Source organism: Drosophila grimshawi, unplaced genomic scaffold, assembly GCF_018153295.1.
Source record: "Drosophila grimshawi isolate 15287-2541.00 unplaced genomic scaffold, ASM1815329v1 contig_311, whole genome shotgun sequence".
In the NCBI taxonomy this organism is placed as follows: Eukaryota; Metazoa; Arthropoda; class Insecta; order Diptera; family Drosophilidae; genus Drosophila; species Drosophila grimshawi.
In genome coordinates this window covers 23066838-23082769 of record NW_025063098.1, presented here as the reverse complement: position 1 = coordinate 23082769, position 15932 = coordinate 23066838, and the positions used below count along the sequence as shown (strand labels likewise).

At 45.6% G+C, this 15932-nt stretch overlaps 3 protein-coding genes across 8 annotated transcripts in view; 2 read left to right on the top strand and 1 right to left on the bottom strand.

The window, feature by feature from the left end:
- Positions 1–2209, top strand: part of LOC6568412 (sodium-coupled monocarboxylate transporter 1) — a 35188-nt gene extending 32979 nt beyond the window's left edge. For all 5 annotated transcript variants that reach the window (XM_001994689.2, XM_032740568.1, XM_032740567.1 and 2 more), the window contains 5 exons: positions 158–317; positions 433–651; positions 712–1090; positions 1152–1294; positions 1382–2209. In XM_001994689.2, the coding sequence (XP_001994725.1) occupies positions 158–317; positions 433–651; positions 712–1090; positions 1152–1294; positions 1382–1868 (1388 nt within the window). In that variant the 3' untranslated portion in view covers positions 1869–2209. The remainder of the gene's footprint in view (positions 1–157; positions 318–432; positions 652–711; positions 1091–1151; positions 1295–1381) is intronic.
- A 392-nt stretch (positions 2210–2601) lies between these two features.
- LOC6568422 (ectopic P granules protein 5 homolog) lies at positions 2602–11972 on the top strand. Its single transcript, XM_001994691.2, has 17 exons — positions 2602–2631; positions 2783–2905; positions 2965–3737; positions 3805–4090; positions 4236–4714; positions 4782–5009; positions 5070–5469; positions 5587–6404; positions 6462–6605; positions 6935–7112; positions 7172–8142; positions 8219–8657; positions 8717–9473; positions 9549–10257; positions 10322–10642; positions 10853–11428; positions 11499–11972. The coding sequence occupies exons 2-17, from the start codon at positions 2876–2878 to the stop codon at positions 11806–11808; spliced, it is 7419 nt and encodes a 2472-aa protein (XP_001994727.2). The 5' UTR covers positions 2602–2631; positions 2783–2875; the 3' UTR covers positions 11809–11972.
- On the bottom strand, positions 11937–15891 carry LOC6568423 (serine/threonine-protein kinase greatwall). 2 transcript variants are annotated; one of them, XM_001994692.3, is made up of 7 exons: positions 15368–15865; positions 14410–15240; positions 14171–14344; positions 13953–14099; positions 13544–13719; positions 12644–13476; positions 11937–12582 (listed from the first exon to the last, which is right to left on the bottom strand). In XM_001994692.3, exons 1-7 carry the CDS (start codon positions 15518–15520, stop codon positions 12317–12319), a joined length of 2580 nt encoding a protein of 859 aa, XP_001994728.1. In that variant the 5' UTR covers positions 15521–15865; the 3' UTR covers positions 11937–12316. The 2 variants fall into 2 exon arrangements, with proteins under 2 accessions (XP_001994728.1, XP_032596634.1); XM_032740743.2 differs by having other exon boundaries at positions 11994–12582; positions 13544–13722; positions 15368–15891.
- Between the last annotated feature and the right edge of the window lie 41 nt (positions 15892–15932).

Genomic DNA, 15932 nt, shown 5'->3' with positions numbered 1-15932 from the left:
TGCCGAGCACTGGGAATCGAGCCATGTGACGATGCCATTAAACACACAAAAAACCGACATTTATACATATTTGCCAAGACGACTGCAACTGCACTCCAAACAATACGCACTTGTTTTTCTATTGTTCACTGTTCACTTTCACTCTCATTTCGCATAGGACGCTTAAATTTTTGGAACTTTACCGGCGATTTTACGGTGCGCGTGGATACCACCTCTGCCTGGCTGGGGCAGCTGTTTATGTCGCTCTCACAGATTGGCTGCCAGCAGAACTTTATGCAGCGCTACGTCAGTCTCAAGTCGTTAAAGGAGGTGCGAAAGTAAGAATTTCACTATTTTAATAAAATTTTCATGTTTCAAATTTTGATTACCTGTTTCTGATAGTCTATCGATATTTCACTCGTATTATTTATTATTGTCCATTCACTTTTTTAGGGTCATGCTGAGCAACTTGCCTATTGTTTTCGTGTTCTTTGCACTCTCTTGGATGTCGGGCATGGTCATTTACTCCACGTACGTCAACTGTGACCCTTATGCTGAGGGCTACATCAGAAAGCCCGATGAGATTTTACCATTCTTCGTGGAGGATCAGCTGGGCTTTGTGCCCGGCTTTGTGGGCATCTTCATGGCCACACTATTCAATGGTGCACTCTGGTAAGTCACTTACATCATTGCATATATGAGCGCAAAGCTAATCTTTGGGTATTAATCTAGCATGATGGTCTCCAATCTAAATTCTCTGTCCACCGTTTTCTGGGAGGATTTCCTGTCGCAGTTGCCCCGATTCAAGGGCTTAACCGATACCCAGCAATTGAGAATTATTAAAATTGTGACCATTGTTTGCGGTCTGATTATTATGGGTGTGGCCTTTGGAGTCGGTCTGCTCTCCGGCGTCATTGAATCGTCGCTGCTCGTTTTCTCGGCCACATCTGGGCCGCTGCTGGGCTGCTTCATTTTGGCCATGATGGTGCCCGTGGCCAACTGGAAAGGCACATCCGCCGGCATGATCACTGCTTGCGCTTTCGTGCTCTGGATCATTGGCGGTAGCATGACCATTGACAAGCCCTCCACAATGCTGCCCACCACAACAGATGTAAGTAGCTGAAAGAAGCTGAAGCAAGTTGTCCAAATAATCACATTGAATCCATTCTAAGGGTTGCTCCAACAGCACCTTCTCGCGATCAATTGCCAAGCCAAGCAGTGGAATCGATGAGCTGCCTTGGCTATTGAAGCACACACCGATCGATGTTGACAATCAAACATTCTTAGATCCGTCGCCCAGGATTGCTAATGAGCGGTAAGAATAACTATTCCTTACCCGATCTTGATAAATATATATTATCCTTGTACGGTTGGTTTTTAACTTCTGCTCTTCTCATTTTAGGTCAACTTTGGATACATTTTATTCGATCAGCTTTATGTACTATAGTTTGATTGGCACAATGCTGACGGTTCTCATCGGGACACTGATCAGTTGCTTCACCCAGCATGCAGATGATGAGTACGACGCCAAGCTGTTGCATCCGCTTATCTTCCGGTGCTACGAACGCCTGAATGTGCCCAAACCCTACTACATTAAGCACGAGGAGGAATCGGGTCTAAATAGGCGCAGTAGTAGCAATTCATCGGCAACGACAACATGCAAAGAGGAGAAAATTAATCATGCCTTCGATGCCAACGAGACAAATTTGCGCGCCGCAAAGGAGAAGAGGAATCCCATTGCCGTGATATTTACGGATGGCTCCAGCACTGACAATGGGCGGGAGCAGCGCAGCTCGATTTGCGATACCAGTAGGATACAGATGGACACTGTGCCATCGGGAGAGATGGGCACCTATCGACAGCTCAACCCCAAGGCGACATTATTGTGAGGCAATGTACGAAACCCTCTGCATATGCTGCATAAATCAATGGATAATAATAAGTAATTTATAGAGTTAGTCTGTAGATTGTCGTAAGCTAAGGCATCATGTAAACTAATTAAGTCAGTCCTACACCTTCAGTGTATCAAAGTCGATAAAGATGCTGTGATTTATGTACAAGAGTATACATTTACGCCTATTGCAATATTAATTTTTGAGCGTTGTGTAGAGAAAGCTATTTAATGTTTATGTACTTATATATATGTAAGCAAAAACAATACCAGAATTTTTAATTTTATCATTATCTATATATTCGTGCAATAAATAAGACAAATGTATTTAAATTAAAATCAAATGCATTTATTTAATACTACCAAAGTCTGGAGAATGATACATTTTAGTTTCCAGGTTAATATGGAAATAACTCGATACTGAATTATATCAAATCTAAAATATAATCTGAATAAATTTGTTTTTAAATCTAGTCGAACAACAATCACTTAAGTAATCTATAAATCGCTTAAAGTTTCATCGCTAGGAATTTAAATACCGTTATATTTTTCAATTTCAAAAGCCTCGTCAAAAGTCAACAGCCATTTCCTAAAAGTGCTGCCACACTGTAACTAATACAGTGCTGCCCATCGAGTCGAAGCTCAGCTGTTTGTCAATTGTCCATTTCGTGAACAGCTGATCGACAACAGTGCTGGTTAAAGTTCACTGGCTCGATAAAAGCTAAATTCGTAGAATATTAGAAGAAAAAACAAGCTGAAAGGTAATCAAAACAATAACACAAAAGAAAAACAAATATGAAATTATTTAATTTCAAACAATTGGAAATGCAATGTGCATATTGCATTATATTGTGATATCTAGTTAGAACATGCTGCTGCTCATCACTAACACTAATCAGCACTTTTATATAGGGGGTTTTATTGTAAGCGGTGCAACGAAATGCAAAGCACGTAAAACGCATTCACAGGAGAAGTTAAACCAACAAACGGTAGCCGATAATAAAAATGGCTACTTTGGCTAAGCCAAAAAAAGAAGTATGTATCAGAAAGTAAATAATAATAATAAGAAATATTAATGCAACAACTACGTGCAGAAAACAAAAAAGCAAAGGACGTCGAACGAACACCGACATATCGAACAAGAAGAAGAAGAAAACGATGAGCTGTTATCAACAAGTTGTGAGAACGAACAAAGACAATTGGAGAATGCGTCACTACTGGAAGAGTTCGAGCGTGTGGCCGCCAAGGCCAGCAGTAGCACCCACAAAGCCAATACCATCATCAGCCACGACTGCTGCATATCAAATGACATACAAACCGATCAACTTGCAGAAGCAACAACAACGACAACAGCAGAAGTCAAGGAGGAGCCGGAGTTGGAGGAGACAGCGCCCAGTGCTCCATGTGCGCCGGCAAGCAGTGTTCCCCTTGTGCAATATCCCAATCTGCAGCCAATACGCATAAGCAATGCCCTCGCCGAGGAGCAGAAGACAAAGATTGTCTACAAGCAGCGGACGCGGGTGAGCTCGCCCGGCTTTGCGCTCGCCAGCAGTCACTTGAAACCGTTTAGCAGCGATCAGCTAAAGCAGGTCTATCAGTGCACCGACTTGGAACTGGTCAAGCAATTCGAATTGGAGTTTCTCATGAGCACACTGCTCGAATCGAGTGAAACGGATCCGCTCTATCTGGCACTCCAGGAGTATTTTAATCTACAGGCCAAACTCACATCCAATTTGCAGGACATTCATAGCAATTACCGAATGAGCCGCGAAACAGAGCAGAAGCTGTGGAAGCGGGAGAACGTGAGTCGCACCTTCAGCGGCACCTGCGGCGACGGCACCGTCGTCAGAGAGACCACAACTTACGAGTGAGTGAAGCAACAAGAGCAGCTCTCGATTAAAACAAATCCATAATCACAATCTTTGCTCTTCTAGATGCATTAAGCTTAATCGCACTATGCTGGAATACGTGAACAAGTATTTAACCGTTCATTATGATCTGGTGTGCCACGCGTATACCACCAATCTGGTTGAGGCAAAGATAACCAAAGTCCGAATCGATGCAATCATCAATGATCTACTCGCTTATCCAGGTGTCGATGTGCAGGCATCTGTTGTGCTGCACAGCCAGTTGCAGGCACCGGCTCTGGATTGTGTCGCCAAACTTAGGCGCGCCATCTCCATTCTCTTCAGCTTTGCGCGACGACCCAGCCCAAATGCGGTATTATTTTTTCAATTCTGAATGCAAACAGCTTGTCTCATTTTAAATCTTCGACTCATATTTATCATTTCGAAGCTTTCTAATTTGCGAGTGTCCACTGTACTTCCAATCCATTGAATATCCACTAAACGAGTCTTTGCTTTAGGATTTTGATGCCGATCTCAAGCTGTGGCTTCGCAAACTTATTGCAATGCAGCTGCTGCTGGCCACCAAGGAGGATCATTGGTTTCTGCTCTTCAACATCTTGCGTTGCCCCAATGGCGTCGGTGCCTGGGCGGCGGAGTTTTTACAGCTGCCGGGCATGGTAGCCCAGGCACAGTCGCAGACAATGGCCAAGGGCTCGCAACCCAATGAGCTGCCGCTGCCACTGAATTCACCAGAAGTCAATCACTGCTTGGCCGTGCTGCAAATTCTACTGTTGCCCATTAAAAAGCGCAGCGAGTACCTCAAGAGTCAGGTGCAAGCCCAAAAGGAGCTCGCCGGACCCACAGGTGGCGGTGAGGGCTGGACGATGTTGGACTCGGATGGGGAAGATACACTGACGCCAACAGGCGAATATGTTGGCCTCAAGGAGACTGATTTGATAGCACTGCTCAATCAGCTACCCTTCGATAAGCTCTTCACGTAAGTTGTTACACACAAAGGTGGATCGAGAGAGACGTCAAAGATTTGTGTTGCTTTCAATTTTCAGCTCTGCAATGTGCATTGAAAAATTCCTCGAAGACTACATCATTGAACCGGACATGATTACACCTCAGCAGATGCTCACCGTTGTTGTATTTTTCGCCCAATTAGTGGAGACGCTGGGAGAGGGCATGTTGACCTACAACAACGAGCGGTACAAGCAGCTGGCCAAGCGTCTGGGACGCCTTGTGCGCCACTGCCTACAATATGGCTTCGATTATTACGAACTCTTCTGGTGAGTTGTGCTCGCACAACGAACGAATGTATTAAACTAAATTTAAATCACCATTTGCAGCAACAACAATTTGCACAAGTCGCCGGAGCTGTGTGAACGTATCGAATTGGAAATGCAGGCATTGCTCATTCGAGCCTGCAGATATATTTATAGCTCTCGTAATTTAGGCACATGGCAGTACTTTTCAACGCTGCCTTATTCCACGCTAAATGCTGATATCATTTGGCATCTGTTCTATTATCTAAACGTTGGCTTTCCCAGTGACTTCAGCACACAGCTATCCGCTGATCCGGAGGAGGCATTTCATACGGACTTCTGGGGCAAGTTTGATTTGGCCAATGCTGATGTATCCGCCGAGGATATGTACTATCTGCTGCAGGCCTTCTTCGAGATGGCCAACGGACGCGATCCGACCAAAGATTGGCAAATTATTCGCATCATTTGTTTGACCATCTTTCAGGTGACTTTATTTTATTTATTTCTGTACAACTGGGAACTATACAAGATTGAAGATATCATTCTAAGAACGATATCTGTCCTATAAATGACTTGCTAAAACATTTCCATATTTTCGCAGATCGGATTTCTGCATCAAGCCACGCGAGAGTTTTGCTATAAGGCTGCAAGGGATACGTTGGTAAACATAACGCTGGTCTATGAGGGTCTCTTGGACTGTCTACTGCTGCAGCTGAAGACGCGCTTCAGTGAAATTGAGCAGGCGGCGTATCTATTTAAGGCGCTGCCACTGGAGAGCTGGCATCCGAGTATGGACAGCTTTGAGCTGCTGTCGAGCTGGTTGCTTCACTTCGATTACCAGTCGACACAGAATCAACTGGCGCGTCTAATCATTGGCCATCTCAACTGGGGCTTCGATGAAGAGGGTCGTCTCTATCTGCCGCACAATATTCACGTCCGCATGGCTTGTCTGGTCACTGAAGCAATCACCAAGCATGCGTCGGAGGTAATCGGTGTCTCGGGCATCTCGGAGAGCGTGCGTCAGGTGTCCTCTCTTATCGACTCCACGCAGTCCAATCGAGAACAATTTACCAACTGGTGTTGGCGTATGATCTCAATGCTGCGTCTGCACCTCATGGATCAAAGTGTGGAGTCGGTCAAACGCACTCTCCAGCATCCCACAGAGCCGTTGCTCTTTGTGCCGGACATGGAACGCTTGGACATGATCAGCCAGGGCGTCAACGAGCAACGTCCCTTAGCACTCTATGCTGCCGTCCTGGTCAGTTTGCATGGCCATTCGATTCCGCTAATATGCCAGCATGGCTTCGAGTTGCTCCACCAGCTGATTGGCGACCATCGCCATGCGGCCGTCATACGAAGTCTGGAGCTTATTGTGCCACTGTTCCTTGAAACGCCCGACACGCTGGCCAACTGTGAGAGGTAAGCCTAATAAAATTATCAATATATACTATTTGATTATTCCAATATTTCTTACAGCTTCCAAAAACTGCTCATAGCACTGCTCAATGCGGACAGAACTTACCTGAAGCTGGCCAAAGATATGGTATACGCCAATTCAATTGGTCCTATTCTTGAATTGCTGGACAATATGTTGCACCATCAAATTGTGTCCTACACCAGGCAAGTCATTAATCATAAAACTTGGAATGCATAACAGTTTTTATATCTGGTGCAGACATATGGCTAAATAGAGTTTGTTTTGTTTATCTCAATGAATCTGTCAATAAATCCGTAATTTTGTATAGGATTAATATGTAGAAAATTAGGTCATTGCATGAAGAACTGCTTTATTTTGCTTCAGAGACAGTCATAAATTAAAAGTTGCTTCTTTATCTGCAAAATATTGCAGTTTTTTTAAAGATATGCTGGCACCTTGATATTTATAATTATTTTCAATGCTTTCCCATACAAATAACAATTATGCTTGTTTTGTCCTTGTTCTTCTTCAGCTACGGGCTGTGCTCTCCGCTAAATCTCATGAATGTATGGCTCAATTGCTTCACTATGCTACCGGGCTGGGCCCAGAATACGCACGTGCTCTACCTTCTAGACAAGATGCTGCGTATTGCCTACCAGTTTGCCGACTGTCGCGTGCAGGCAATCGAATTCTTTTATAACTACTACAAGGTACGACGACAATCACTAATCACTGAGTTATTGAATACTAAACAAGTTTTACTTCGTAGGACTGCAACGACTGGAAGATGCCGCCAAAGTCGTCCGGATTGAAAGCCCTGTTTGGAGGGCAGGTCAACATGCGTATTCCTGTGCTATCGCCGCAGAATTGCTGGCTGAATCTTGTGCTGCTCGAAATTGAATTTCGACTTCAGGATACACGCTTTTGGCCAGAGCTGTTGCGTCAGCTTACGGATCAGTCAGTGGATGTGGCACTTAAGAAAACTTTGTCGCTCAGCAAGACGAACGCTTTTCCCGCCCAACAATTGGTTATCTACAAATACGCTCAGCTCCTGGCCGGCATGGACACAACACACGCTCTCTTCCCGATCGTCTGTCAGAAATTCTTCGAGCTCTATTTGTGGCGCTTGCCGACGGATGACGATGGCCCCAATATCAATCAAAACTTTGGAGTCGCCCAAAAGTTCTACGACGGCAACGTGACGCTGATGAAGTCAATAAAGGCACAGCTGAAATCGGCAGAAGTCTATTATGCTGCTATTGCCAAGAAGCGTGCCAATGACGATGCCGCGGCACACATGTATCGCAGTTGCAACAAACTGATGCAGAGCTGTGCCCTCTGGCTGGAGGACACACAGATCAACACGTTCTCCAGCGATTCCGGCCATTTGCCGGCACAGTACAATTGCGAAAAGTTACGGGAGTTGTTCAACGGCCACGTCGCCCACTGGACAGAGTTTCTCAGTCCCGCTGACCTGCGCAAGGAGCAGCGTCACCAGGCGGATCAATGGTCTGCCAAGATTTATCGACTGCTGCACACCAATAAGCAATTGCGTACTCCGCTGCAACCCAAGCCACGTCTGCCACCTGTCCAGCGCCTCAAAATGCATCTGTCCACATATGACAAACGCCTGCCACCACCAACCTACAGTCGCCCGGACCAAGTTGAGAAGCGACCCATCGATAACAATACGCTGTCCGAGCTAAAGTGTCGCATCCAAACGCTGAACAGTACCGCCAAGTAAGATTCATTGACTTGTCACATACAATTATCTTTAACTATTATCATTATCTTTAACTATTCAATATAATTCCAGTAAATTCCACTACAATACATCGGAGGTGAATTCTCTGAACTTGGACTATTTGGAACGAGTGCCAGCATCGTATGCGATGACTGCATATGAAGAGACAATAATCAAGGAATGCAATCGAAAGTGCGTGAAACCAGCTCAAATCAAGCTAGAGAAGGAAACCATAAGTCCCAATCCGCAAATAGCCCGCCAGCAGGAAAAGAATCGAGAGCGTCACAAGAAGATTGTTGACGAAATGTTGGCCCTAAATGTGGATGGCTTTGCACAGGCCATCCAGGAACTGGGCGGCTACATACAACATCTGCTGCAAGAGCAATCCAATCAAAAAGTAATATCTATCGGCGTCAATTTCTTTTATCATGTTGTTGACAACATGAACGATACGACAAAGAAGTTTCAGCCCACACACGATTTCTACTCTCAGATATTGGGCGAACTGGGCGTGAGTATTATTCAAATATTAATAAAATTCATTAATAATAAATTATTATTCTCAAACAGGTCTTCATGCAAGCCGATCAATTGGAACAGGGATTGAATATTCTTCGTCTGGCGCTGCGACGCGGTGATCTTGTAGAGGTGCTTGCCGGCGTGTTTGTACCTTGTCGCACCAGTGCCGATCATTTCCTGGACATGTATGAGTTCCTTATCGATTCACATTTGAAGCGTTGCGATACCAATATTCTATTTGTGCTGCTCTCCAAGTTCGATCTGCCCAGCTGGCTGGAGACGTTTCAGCCTAAGCTCAGCGATATCAATCGATGTTTGTTGCTAGTGCTGCAAGGGCTCGAATCATGGTCACAGCCACACAGCAGCATCTTACAGGATCAATTCCGTCGCCATTTAGTGCACATCTTCACGTACGACTTTCCACAGCATTACGGTGAAGTTATGCAGATGGTACTCGATCGCATTTCGGATCAAAAGCTAATGCCACTGGTGCTGCTCGATCTGCTTAATGCCTTACTTATGCCCACGGGCAGCGCTCCACTGACACTAACCACCACTGAGGTGCAAGTACACGAGTTGTGCTTTGACTATGCTCGTCGCCAAAAACTGTTTACGATGAAGGCGGCAACGGACACATTGTTGCTGTTTGCCCGTCACTTTCAAAAGGAGCGACTCCATCATGGCCTCCATGGGCTGTATCCAAAGCACAAGGATTACTGCTCGCCGCTGGTCATGTGGTTTAGCTGCTTTGGACACGTACTGCTGGCAACAGCCATTTTCAGCTACCAGGAGCTGCTTGCCGATCAAAGTGAGTCATTTGTAAAGTAAATATTATAAACGTTTACCAAATGTTTTTCTGCTTTTTTTTCTTTTTTTTAACCAGTCAGTGATATTGTCTTCGGCTCAATAGTGGAGACGTATGCGCCCTGGCTCATCCCTTACACGGAGCAGGAGGCAGGTGCTGCTGCACACTGGATACGTCAACTTAATCCAAATCAGGGCAAGATTCTGTTGCCTTGGAGTGAGCCGCACGTGGACACCAGCAAGCTCATGATCAGATCTTTTATTGGCAATATTGTGCAGGTGGTGCAGTATCTGCCGGCATCAAATAAAATACTGGAGCACGTGTTTGCCTGGTATATACATCACTTTGCCCAACTCAATGTGGCGGGGCATGTGTTGGCGCCCATACACGAGGGACTGGCCCAGCTGCCATGGGAGCGCTTCCTGCCGCCAGCGACGCACATTGAGCTGCTGTATAAGAGCTTGCAGCGCTTTATACCCGAGTCGCATGCGATGCTCGGTCACATCTTCATCCGAATCGATTGGAGCGCATGGTTCACACAGATGCCACAGCCGGTGGCCGTTCTCTCGAATCTATTTGCCATCTTTATAAAACTGGCATTCGAACCGAACATTCACATGCATCCCAATACGAGCAAGATACTCGAGGATGCCATCAAGCAGCCGTGGCATCTCGTCGAGTACACCGAAATGGAGCAGTTGCTCAAGTGGTTCGTGACTAATGTGGAGCCCGCCATTGTGCTGCAGCTACCCACTGAGACCAATTACGCTGATCGCGCCGTTCTCGAGTAAGCCTCTAAATGATCCCAGCAAATCAAAACCATTTGATTATTGCATCATCATTTATTGCAGTCTGCTTCGCGTGGCCTGCGCCATGCTGCCTGAGAGCAGCACCCAAGGCGTGGTCATACAGGCAACGGCCAAGCGAATGTTGTACACACGCTCCATGGTCTGCATGCAGCGCACCTGTGGCGCCAAGCTAAAAAAGCTCCTGGCCACCAAGGAGGGTGAACGCGCCTTTACCAATGCCTTCCTAAAGCTACTGCAATCCATTGACCAGGCAATAAGCGGCAGCAGTGCGCAGCGCACGCTGGAGGAGCAGCGTCGCGAGGCACTCAATCTAATGCTCGAGCTAGTCGCGCCCACGCAGACGCAAAGCGAGGAGATCTCCAAGTAAGATCAGACAGATGGCATATATAATTTAAGCTTTGTATGTGAAAGGCACATCTGTGATTGGCAGCAACCATTGTGTTGGATTTGAAGCAAGCAGATCCAGTTTTTCTTATGTTTTCAAATTAAGTCTGCCGATCAGAATTTTATAGAGTCTTTGTCACTTCCAGCTTGGAATATTACATTATAATATTATGTAATCCTCACTTTCAGCCTGCACATCGAGACTCTGGTGCGCTGGCAGCAGCAGTGTTCTCCCGCCAATCTGGTTATGTGCGCCGCTCTGCCAGCCATTGGGCATCTGAACACCTACATTTCCTGCATCTACACACTGCTGGAGTCGAGCATTGAGTGCTATTTTCGCACTTCGTCGACAAACGCACCTTGGCACACACCTAGCTGGCGCGGACTGTTCGAGGCGCTGCAGATGTCGCTGCCGAAACTGGAACTGATGCCAGTCATGAGTGGTGGTTATTTCTTTTCACTGCACATCTTTGTGCTGTACAAACTGGAAGAGATTGAATCGGCTGGTGAAAAGGTGACCTTTCTGCAGGATCTGACGCAGTTGTTGGAAAATCTAAAAACCAATCCTCAAACGGAACCGCGCATGGCGCTCGTCTGGGGTCTGATAATCTCACGCGGCTGTAGGCTGCTTCAGGAATCGGAGCATGTGAAGAAGGCGCTCTGTATGCTGGCGCGCCACCTTCAATTAGCCTCGACAAAGGCAGAGGGCTGGAGCGATGGTTTGCTGGGCGCCATTGGCCTCAAGGCGAAGAGCATCACAAATAGGTAATGTGGCTCAATCTTACAATACATATTATAATTATAGACAACTATTAATTATTAATAATTGCTGCAGACGCAAGGTGCTCACCCGGTGTCTGGCATGCATAATCTATTCGCTGTTCTCAGCCAGCCGTGAGATGCGGCTGCCTTGTGAGGAGTACGAGAGCGCCATGCGGGAGTTGGCCATGCTCTTGGCCAACAAAAAATTCACGGATGTCAAGCCGCTGATCGTCCGGGCCGTAAGCATTCTCAAGGCGCAGCCAATGCCTGATTTGCGGGCTGTTCCCCACATGATCTGTCGCCTGATCGATGTGTTCTATGAGGAGAGCTATCTAACGACCATTCCGGAGGTGTGGGACTGCGATTTTAAACTTAAAGATTAAAGCTTGATATGATTGAGGCAACAGCCAATTGTGGTATTTTTCTACGGATTACAAAAATCGATATATACCTTTATATATATACACAAAACACATATTTACACAGCACATTTAAGAGTAAAATAAAGTGATTTTTTTGCTGTTTTTTGGAAATTGCAAGCAATATATTTGAGTTGTTTATAATTTAGTATCATTTGTATTGAAATGCAAAACTTAAATGCTTACTTAATCTTAAAGACAACAATTTTAAAATCAGTTTATAGCGTGCATACTTGGAGTTATTGGCTTAAGCGTAATGGCAGTAACAAAGCCGGAATTGAGCGAAATATTTAATATCGCTATAGTTAGAATTCAGACATACATGTATAAATATTGATCCAACCGAAAGATAACAACGAAACATACATATTAAAAGAAAAAATATACCTAAAAACCTGACAAGTACAATTTGCTACAAAAAGAACATATAAATAACACTTAACTTACAAAACTAGGAAATAATGAAAATCGTTTAGTCATCCAATGCAAAATTGGATAACTGCAGATGCTGCAAGTTGTTGCGCGCCTCAAAGTAGCCAGTATCGGTGGGATTGTCTGGTGTGGGCACAAACGGTGGCTCCATATGCCCAATATTCTCCCAATCGATGCCGGCGAATTGTCGCATCTGCTGCACCTCTTTGGCGGCCGGGCGCTCCGAGGGCTCCATGGTCAGCATCAGCTCCACAGCCTCCATGGCATGCGCTGACAATGCCTCATCGCCTTCAGGCCATTCAATATCTAAAAAAAATATATTTATATTCAATTTTTCAAAGTTGTGCTAACAAATCAAGATACTCACTCTTATTGAGAATGTTGTCAAATACTTTCTGAGGCGTTTCGTCGTTGAAGGGCGGTATGCCAGTCATGAACTCATAGAAGCACACGCCCAGCGCCCACCAGTCGACGGCCGGGCCATGGCCTAGTTTGAGCAGCAGCTCCGGTGCCAAATAGTCGGGTGTGCCAAGGATGCGTTCGTTGGAGACGCGTGCGCCACGTCGCACAGATTTGGGCGTGCGGAAGGGCGTATTCACGTTGATGTTGGTATTTTTGGGCGTTTTGGGTGCACTGCCGCCACCGTGATCGATAGGTGACATCGTTGGATCGTCGGCCAGCTTGAGATGATACTGAGCACCGGACAATTTCTCGACAGCCAGAGCATGCTCCGGCTTCCTGTTATCTATGGATGGGGGTAGGGCGAAGCGTGTAGCCTTCAACTTACCGAGCAGGCCGCCATCGCGACGTGGCTGCTTCTGTGACGACACTGGCGTCGAGAAAACCACATTGGCCACACTGGCCTCGGAGCCCAGCAGTTGCTGCATAGGCATCTCGTCATCCGACAGAGAACGCAACTTGAGTACACCGCGTATGGGCGATGAGCGTGCCTTGCGTTTCTTGGGTGTACTGCTGCCAATGTTGAGTATCTCGATCTCTTGGGTTAGACCACTGCTGGTGCTGGCATTGCCAGTGCCATCTGTATCCATGCCGGACAAGTTATCCGACCGATTGACCAGATTGATTTTACGCTTCATTCCGCGCAGGAAATCGGGTCGCTTGAAGTGCTTGGACAGATTACGAAATGGTGAATTCATGCGTATGCCACTTAGCTCATTGGCGTTATTTGTCATGTTATAGCTGCAACAATAAACATGAACAACATGAAATCGAGCTGCAGTGGGAACTGTACTTATTAATTATTAACCTGCGCGAATAGTCGGAGCAACTGTATTCCTCCTTGGACTGACTCATATTATCCGTGTTCTTCTCTATGGAGGAGGCGGTGCTCTCGCTATTTAAATTCAGATGGCAGCTGGAGTTGTCATCGCCCTTTCGACTAGACACCCCCGAATCCTCCTGAAGCTTGGAGTTACGATTGCGCTGCTGGACACCAATCAAAACGTAGATGAAAGTAAGTAAATATATAGTAAAGTGAAAACAGATAAAGAACTATTGAAATGAGTAAAGCATAAAGCAAACACCAATTTTAAATCACATACTCGTATATCATTATTGAGTTCCAAAGTGAATGACTTAAGACAATCGCCATTAATCTTTAATTATACACAAAACAAAACAAACAGAGACAGACACACACAGAGGATCTAACGCACCTCGTCTAGCGAACGCCGGCGCACCATGGAAAACTCAAGCAAGGCTTCACCTGCATTTTGCGGCAACTTGGCGGCAACTTGGTGTTTACCATCGATAGCAATAGCAGCAGCCATTTTGTTTTTGTCCTGCTCTGCCAATTTGCATCCCTTTTGATTGGATAAAGTATATGCATATTTAAAGCAGACTGCTTTTCGCCCGAGCTGAGCTAAGCACTCACCTGGCAATTGATCCGCGCACTGGCATCGACACCGACACTATCTAGGACAAAAACAACGCGTCGCTTTGTGGTTTCCGGAGCGCCGCCCTCGGTGGTTGGCTCAGGAGGCGGCGAGCTCTTGCTGATCTCCGCCGATGTGCAGGTGTGATAAGAAGACGAGCTGCTGTCCACAAGCTACATACATGCAAATGGTTAATCACTATAATCTATGTAGTTGATCCACATCAATTGGCACTTACATTGGTGTTGGTGGTGCAGGTGTGCGTGATGGAAACGTTAACCTCCTCAGCGGAGAAAAATGGAGAGACTCCAGAGATTTTGCTATCGTTCGTCTTCTCCGCATCGTTGAAGGATGTGTCTGCTTCGCTGTCGGATAATTCCAAGATCAGGCTATGCTTGTTCATGGCTTGCATTAAGTTGGAGGTGCCAGTGCCCGTGCAAGTGGTAGTCAACATGGCGCAGCCAACAACGCCGAAATCATGCAATTTCTTCTCGGAGCCAAATGATAAATGTGAGGTCAGCGACAGCAGTTGACCCGGCGTGCGAGCATTGAGATTGGGCGAACAATTGATGAGATCGGATATCTCCAAATCGCGGCGCAATTCAATTTTGCTCAGGCCAAAATCGGTAAGTTTCACATGGCCGCTAGCCGAGATGAGCATGTTATCCGGCTTGATGTCGCGATGTACAATGCCGTGCTGATGCAGATACTGCAAGGCCATGACCATCTCGGCCACGTAGAAGCGAGCGGTTGCCTCGTCAAAGTAGCCATACATGGCCAGCAGGGATTTGAGATCACCACCCACCATATACTCCATGACCAGATAAACGGAAGACAGCGATTGCAGTGAGTAGAAAAGATTCACACAGAATGGGGAACGGGACAAGGCCAAAGCGTTGCGTTCGGTGATCACCTGGGAGACCATGTTCTTGTTGATCATCTCCGACTTGCGCATCACCTTGATGGCGAACAGTTTGTTCGAATCGTTCTGCTTGTAGCCGAGGAACACCTTGCCAAAGGCTCCACGACTAATTGGCTTGATGATGACAAAATCCCTAATTGTCGGCAACTGCAGACAGATAAATACAATTATACTTTAATAGATGTATACATGAATATAAGTGGGTTTGAGTGTGTGTGCCAAATAACGGCATGTGCCTGTTCCGGTTCGTATTATAATGTAACTGTAAACTTACCTTTGCATTGTGCGATTGATTCTCCGGTTTGGTTGTCAATATATTTATTTTATCCAACAACACCTCGTTCTCAATCATTGATCTGGTTTTATTGGGCGTTTTGTAGTCGATATGCAACTCGGTTTGCGGAGACGCCGAATCAGCGTGTTCCATGTTATCTCCACTCACTCTTTTTGTAATTCTTAATTTTCTTATAATCTTGGTTTTGCTTTTGCTTTTCCAACTTACTTTCGCGCGCAAAGTTCAAGGTGGGATAATTTAGTAGTTTTGCGTCGTTGTCAGCATGCTCACGTGATGTGTGTTAAGAATGCACTTGATAAGCATTGATTTTATAAGCACTTACTTCAATATTATTTAGTAGTTTTTCAAAGAAACAATTTAAACAGCGCGTCTTTATATTTTTTTAATTTTAGTGTTGGATAATATTCAATTTGCAGGGTTGCTTCCTTAACGCAAGTTGGCAGCCCAAAATGTGCACGTTGCTTCTTGAAATTTGTATTTCATTTGAGTTGCACACGTTTTTTATACTATTGCAGCGATTATTTATTTCATATCATTTGTTTTT